The 7,639-nt window shown below is 43.0% G+C and overlaps 1 protein-coding gene across 1 annotated transcript; it reads right to left on the minus strand.

Moving 5' to 3' along the window:
* Positions 1–889: 889 nt before the first annotated feature.
* LOC146985156 (putative N-acetyltransferase camello) lies at positions 890–3,083 on the minus strand. Its single transcript, XM_085783171.1, has 3 exons — positions 2,950–3,083; positions 2,212–2,396; positions 890–1,489 (listed from the first exon to the last, which is right to left on the minus strand). Exons 1-3 carry the CDS (start codon positions 2,963–2,965, stop codon positions 890–892), a joined length of 801 nt encoding a protein of 266 aa, XP_085639297.1. The 5' UTR covers positions 2,966–3,083.
* Between the last annotated feature and the right edge of the window lie 4,556 nt (positions 3,084–7,639).

Below are 7,639 nucleotides of genomic sequence, written 5' to 3' on the forward strand. Positions count from 1 at the left end.
TAAACTTTGTGTTTTTGCATGTAGCCACTCACCTCAGATAGCCGAACTCTGAAACATCCTGGAAAGACATTACTATCCGATCGCAGAGCGCCTGCTCTCCCCGCCACAGAAACAAACACTTTTTCCTTGTTGTGATGATTTCTTTACTAAAATAAATGGTGGAGCAGTGCAGTGGTAACGCCCAGAATATCTCTGACCGTTTATTTTTGTACATAAATCATCACAACAAGGAAAAAGTGTTTGTTTCTGTGGCGGGGAGAGCAGGCGCTGTGCGATCGGATAGTAATGTCTTTCCAGGATGTTTCAGAGTTCGGCTTTCTGAGGTGAGTGGCTACATGCAAAAACACAAAGTTTATACTGTTTATACTGTACACTATATGAGTTCAGTGTTGTCTCTAAGAATTCCAGTCATGTACCATGGATATTTGATTGTTTTCTGAGTGTTTGTTGTTGTGATTTTGTTTTGTTTATTTTATGGTGATTGGTTGTTGTCATTTTGTATGTTTTATGGCAAGAATGTTGCTCAGTGACAGATTACTTGGAAAATTAGATATTGAGTAAGGGGCAGGCAATATAAGATGTATCTTCTCCCTGCTCCCTTCCAACCAATGGAAGAAATGTTGTGATGATATTGTCAAATTGTGAAACTGCCTTGGTTGGAATAAATATAAAGAAAGAAAGAAAGAAAGAAAGAATTGCCCCATACGTTAGCGTTGCCGCTATCCCTAGCGCCGGGTAGCCATGGTAACTCCGGTTTGCCTGCATCAATTTTAGTCGCGTTTTTTGCTCCCGCCAACACTGGGTGACCATCAGGACAACGATTTAGGGGTCAAAAATGACCAGAATTCTCCTTTAACTGGAGCTGTACAGTTGAGGTTGTGATCAGTTGTTAAATGAACTTCTCCATGCGCATCACTCTGATCCGGGCCAGTTTGGAGAACCAGCGGTTGGCGTGCGTGTTGCTGTGGGATCTGGTCTGAACGAAGCCGAACTTGTGGTAGAGGCCGAGGGCGGCGGTCTGCGGCGAGCTGACGTCCAGCACGAGGCGGCCGTAGCCTCGCTCTTTGCAGAAGTCGGCCGCCTTCTGCGTCAGCTGGGAGCCCAGCTTCTGGCGTCGCCACGGGAACAGCACCACCAGGTGGGACATCTCGCCGTAGCTGCCGTCCTGTTGAGCGCTTCCTCCTCCCATCGCACCGCCGTTCCAGCTCTCAAACCTCTCGGCTCCTTCCTCCCCCTCCTCCTCCTCCTCTTCTGCTTCTTCCCCCTCCACCTCTTCCCTCCTCTTCCCCGTCACCGCTGCCACCGCCACCACCTTCGACTGACCGTTCTCCTCCACCTCCGCCACCCAGAAGCCGTTATCCGGCTTTTCCAGGTAGTTGGCTTGAACGTCGGCCATGTCCGCGCTGAGCCGTCTCCTCAGGTAGCCTTCGTAGACGTCGAGGCAGCAGTAGTAGATGAGGCCGGCCCAGGCGCTGCCGAACAGCAACGCCTGGAAGTAGGGGTGGGAGAAAAAATCGATTCACATAAATATCGCGATATCTTTTTTGACGATTTTTAAATAGATTTCTTTTTTCAAAAATCTATTTTTTGGGGGATTTTTTTTGGGGGGGAATTTTTTTAAATATTGTGCAATGTGCATTTGTTAGCCTTTTTTACATATAGAGAGTACAGGTTTTAAAAAGGGTTTAAAGGGACAACGAGGAGTTTTGGAAAAGCGAAGCGTTTTCACACTACATTTATGAGCCTCCGCGCGCACCGTGTAATTCTTTGACCGGCGCAAGACAGACTCATGTTTTCATTCATCAAGAATTAAAGTCAGAGGTTCAAAGACGATCACATACCGTCGTAGTTCTGACCATAAATGGTGATTCTGCGGCGTAATTCTCATAACTCGCTGCGAAACCGAAAGTAAAAAACGCTGGTCGGCTTGACCAGCATTTCCACCACCACTAATAATAACAAAATAACGATAGTGACAAAGCGATACATTTATCGAAAATGGGCCCATTAACAAGTGTGGGTAACGTAGATTCATCCACATTAACGTCAGACTTTTTTTATAACCAAATAGAAACTCCTCGTTGTCCCTTTAAGTTCACTTTATAATGGAGTATGTTCATTTATAGGCTCCTACAGTATTTGTGTGCAGATAAATGTTAAAAATGCAGACTAAACATCGAGAGAATCTGCAATATCGTCCCAGCCCTATACCTGGAAGTAGGAGCTGCCGCCCAGCACGTAGCCGGCCATGGAGATGCTCAGAGCGATGCCCACGTGGTCCGGGTTGCTCATGGACTTGAAGAAGGCCGGGTACACGTGTTCCAGGACGCCGTCGCGGAAGAGCGATGTGACCTCGTGGTGATCTGAAGGTCTGTATTCCCTGATGGAGAACTGGACTAGAGAGAGAGGGGGAGAGATGGAGGAAAGGAGGAAAGGAGGGAGGGGGAGGAAAGAGTGAGAGTGAGAGCTCAGCGAAACTAATCTGCCTGTTGTTGCAATGAGAAATTCCTGCTGGATTTCACAATCAGCTCAACGCACTCATGTAACTTCATGAACAAGAAAAGAAACTTTAAACTTCATCACTTTTAAATTTTTTTTTTTTTTTTTTACTACTTTTCCACATGATTATATATAAAAACCTGACGACCTGAGGTGAAAGTCGCAATTTAAAATGACTGAGCAGTTGTTTTTCACATCAGGATTTCGAAGAGTCACATTGTGAGGCTCAATAAATACAAATTACAAGTCTCAAACATGCTAATGATTTAAAAACTCAAGAGCGAAGAGCCCCGAGGCAACAAACAATAAGGTCTTTAACTTTCAGAGACATTAACACCGCTGCCATTCATCTACCACCGCGCTCGTTCACAATCAACTCAGCAACTACTTGAAGAGGAAGAAAGAAAGAAAAGGTAGAAAAGATTAAACTCAATCAGAACATGAACTTACAGTTTTTCTGGGCCATGCCGACACACACACACACGCTTTCTCTCTCTCTCCCCTTGGCTCTTTCTTCCTTTCTTTCTTGCTCGCTCGCTGGCTCTGAAGGGCTTTTCGCTGCTGCCGCTGCCCCTGAACTTAAGCCACAGATTGTGATAATCAGCCATTCACAAAAGGGATTGAAATTAGTCTGAGCATGCTCACCTTAAAGTACGAGTACGCACACACACACGCACACACACTTAAACTTCACTAACCGCAGGAACTATTGGACCTTAAACGCCTCATTGTAAGAAATAGCAGGGTTCACGTAATGACTCTTTAACAGCTCGATGGCGATAACGGCGCTTTAAGTTTTTAATTGAAATTAATCACAGTGTTGCTTTGATTATGAAACATGGAGTATTTTCTTTTGGCAAAAAAAAAAAAAAAAAAACTTAATTAGCTTAGTCAACAGAGTAAAGAACTATATCATTGGATTTCTCAAGGAGGATGAGCACAGATCCTGAATACATTAAGTCGGGAATCTGAGCAGAATGTGAATTGCGAGCTCGTTCCAAGAATTAAATGTTATTAACCTCTTTTTTTTTTCCAGCTGCTTCAGTTGCTGCTCTCTCAGAAACCTGCTCCGGACCTCCACACCTCCTCCTCCTCCTCCTCTTCCCGGCGATATAAAGGTGAGGTAAAGTGAATATTGCCTGGCCCCTCCTGACACAGAAGTGTCCTGTGGCGTCGGTGAGGGTGTCCTGTCCAATAACCCTCCGACCCGCTGACATGATTCAATTTCCTCGACAGGTGAGGGGGCCCTTACACCTGTTTAAATCAATACTGCTGCCTCATGAATCTGTGAGTGCTGGAAGGTCAAAAAAAAAAAAAAGACTTCTGGCCATTTCACAACCACCGTGTGAATTCTGAATTCCTGCAGCGGGTGAAGTGAAACTGGTTTGTACACAGAGGAAGAGGGCGAAATACTTCTGAAGCTGATATTATATGATTGTTTTTTTTTTTTAAGTATATAAATAATAAATCATTGAATGAACAAAGCACTACATTCATTATCTGCTGCACTACAGTCCAGAGGCACAACTGTTACACAACAGGCTGCTGGTTGACTACGAATCAAACCACAAACCCACAAACGAAAGCACCAGGATTAAGGTTTTGGGGGGAAAAGACGAACCACAAGATGAACATGAACACGTGCAACAAACACATCACACAAGACTGAAACGTGATGAGCTAGAAAACAATAAACCTTTACTGTATGTACATGCTCTGCAGTCGGGCCTGAAATAAATGACTCCTGCAGGTCGAATATGTTGTCAGTGAACATGATGCGTTCAATATGAACATTTTGCAACATGTAGCACATATTTACTTATTTAGTACTTCATAGGTCAGTGATAGAGACAGGAAATCAGGGAAGGTGAGCCACCGAAGCAGGTATAACTATCCAAATTGAACTTAGAATTCTTCCATTTGGCCAATCGCAATGCGTGTGAAAAAAACATCACATTAGCTAGCTGTTGGTGGCAATATGGCTGTTTCTACACAAGTAACCTCACACACTCTTTAATTTACAGGCCATTAATTACATGATAATGTCAAGAAATAACAAATAATTGCGTCACAATGTCTAGAAATAGCCGGGAAATAATGGTGAGCTTCATAGTAATGTTGAGAAATATAGCCAAGAAATAACAAAGCAGCTAAGAAATAGGACAGAAATATCGGTCAATTGCAAGAATTCTGGCCTTTCCCAAAAAATTCAAAGCATGAAAAGTATGCGTAATCCTTTTCCTTTATGAAAAACACGACATTTCTATGAAATTGGCCGTTATTTCTGGCTATTTCTTGACATCACGTCATTAACAGCCTGTAAATTAAAGGGGTTACCGAACAGAACAGTGTTATGAACATATCTGACTTTAAAGGTTCAGTGTGTAATAATTGTCGTAGGTTTGTTGGCAAAATCTGAATATACAATGCATGTCACATGAATATATTAGTCTAAGTGTATAATCGCTGTAAAATAAAATTAGTTTGGTTTTCGCAGCCTTATACTGTAATTATTCTTTTATATCTACATATAGCAAGGGTCTTGCTTCAGAGAGTGACACCATCTTGCGCCGCCATGTTTGTACAGCAAAAATCCAGCCAACCAGAGAGCGCGTTTCACGTTCATGAATAAGTGAAGAAGGAGGAGGAGGAGGAGGAAACAGCAGACATATGGTAAAATGGTTTAGATCTTCACCTCATCGCTCCAGGTTGTTTTGTCCTCGGAGGCCACCGTCACTTTGCCGACGGGAGGGGTGAGTGCGAGCAAGTGAGCGCTGCAAACTACAATCTGAACGCTAGATATCACGGTTTTCCCTCCATTTTAAACACTGGACCTTTAAAGAGGAACCATCGCTCCATGAATTGCCTTCTAGCTGGCTTCATTGAAAACAAACACACATGGCCAGGGAGAGGAGTGGTGTTTTACAACAAACTTTGACCCTGTAAGGGGAGCTCTGCAGAGGAAAAAGAAAGCGACCAAAACTGCAAAAAGCGACTGGACTTGTGTAGTTCTCCTTTAAAGATGATACCAGTTCAACAGGCCGGTATCACCTCTGGATGACACGTATTTAAAATCCTTGTAACATGTGTTAGATGTCCAACACGGCACAAATCTGAACTGGATTATTGACGTACAAGCTGCAGCTGTTAAACTGACAATGATTTAATATAACCACACATCATCTCGTATAGGCCTGATTAATATCACTGTAACACACTTCTCATGTAAATCAGTTCAATAAACCACGAGAGCAGCTTCAGATCTGTCTGTAAGAATCATTTTATTCCAACAAGATGCAGAGAAAAGGGTTAAAAGAGTCTGTACGTCTCCTAATGATCGGATCAGATCGGCTCCGTCTGTTCTTATATTTTAATATTTCATCCAAGCTAATTGAAGCATCATCCATCAGAAACCCCTTTTAGTGCAGCGTGAAGCAAACAGAAATTAAACAAGTCTTAAAATAACCAGCTCCATGCTTCTTCCTGCACCGTCACACTTTACAAAGTAGGGATCAAAATTCATCGTATAACAACTGATAAAACTCATGAGGAAATTTATTAGGAGATGGTGAGAGTGAGAGTCATTAACTACGACCGCGTCAGCAAAATACATCTTTATAATCCATCACTAATGCAGCCTGTGAGGAAAACAAGGGAACTTCTTTGTCTTCCTTCATGTCGTCTTTTTTTTTTTTTCCTCGGCTCCTTCCTGTTTGAATAAAAAGCCAAGAGGAACATTTATGCAAAAATCACCCACGTCTAACTGGGTTTAGACGCTCGGTGGGCGGAGCCGGCAGCAGAAAACTGACTTGCTGTTCTCACTGACATAGGACCACAGTTGGTATAATGACATAAAAGGGTATAATGAAAGAGATGAAGGTATTTGCAATCAGTGATAAATGTCCGCCTGAAGCTCTGAAAGTCAAAGAAAACTCCAGAGTCCAGAGTCTGCAGCATTAATCAAGTTGTATTTAAAACTAAAGAATGAGTCATGGTTACCAACGGCTTCAGCTGCTTTACACCTCCATATTAATTCCACTTGATGAAATTATCCAAGTGTGCTTCACGCTTGATTGCACATTGTTTTGAAACACAACAAAAAAAGCTTTTTATTAGCAAAAATCAAATATTGCTTTCATAAATATGTATTTCACTGAAGTCGAATCACAGCCGCATACAAGTGAAAGCTTTCTCGTACCTTAGAATGAGTTGTTACAAGTCGTTACAAATACATAAGTGGGCGACACACCGAACCGAGGCGGCCATGTTGCATCGCCATTTTTTACGTTCAGTGGCAGCCGTGACCGTAGGTAACCACGGAAACTCAGCGGAGCTGTCGGCTCGGGAAGAAAGTTTTCCAAACTGTCACCACTGTGTAGTGTGAGGAAGGACGGAGGCACTGGTGTTGCATTCACCTGCAGTCAGGCAGACGGCCGTCGGCAAACCAACCGGATGTCATTTTACTCCATGAGAGAAAGACGGTAAAACATGGCTCAGGTAAACAATACGACATCACCATGACAACATATTGTCACGCCTGTATTGTTTTCCTCGTGCTGGCGGACCAATTGTTTACATAGACGCTTGTTTATCCTGTTACGTGCAGCGTCTGTTGCCTGTCTGACATCTGCCCGATTTCACGTGAATGCAACATCAAGAATACGTTCCGATATGCAACCGCACCGCTAGATGGGGGGAATTCCTACATATTATAGCTTTAAAGTTGCTGTGGAAACTAAACTAACCCACTGCAGGCTAAACTGAACTATACACGCTGCATTTTTTATTCGCGGACATGCACTCGCACAAGGTTTGTTAGAGAAAAGAGCCTGTTCAGTATGCTCATCATCCAGCTGAGATATTAAAGGGATTAAAACCATTGCAGTGTTGTGTGTGCGTGTATGTTTTTTTTCTCTCAGCGTCCGACCGTCACTCGAACACACCTCAGACAACTTTATTTCCAAACTAGTGTCTCTCCACAGGCTCTGAATTCAATCTGTCTTCGTTTGTGGCCTCAGGATTTCATATAGTACACAGAGCTGAAACACTCCACAGAGATTTCCATTTACTTCCAGCACATATTTCATTATTATTGTTGTTGTATGTATTCGCTCCTGCACAGAATACATGCAGCATTTAT

This window comes from Trachurus japonicus, chromosome 7, assembly GCF_045865225.1.
Source record: "Trachurus japonicus isolate A0001 chromosome 7, Traja_1.0".
Classification (NCBI taxonomy): domain Eukaryota; kingdom Metazoa; phylum Chordata; class Actinopteri; order Carangiformes; family Carangidae; genus Trachurus; species Trachurus japonicus.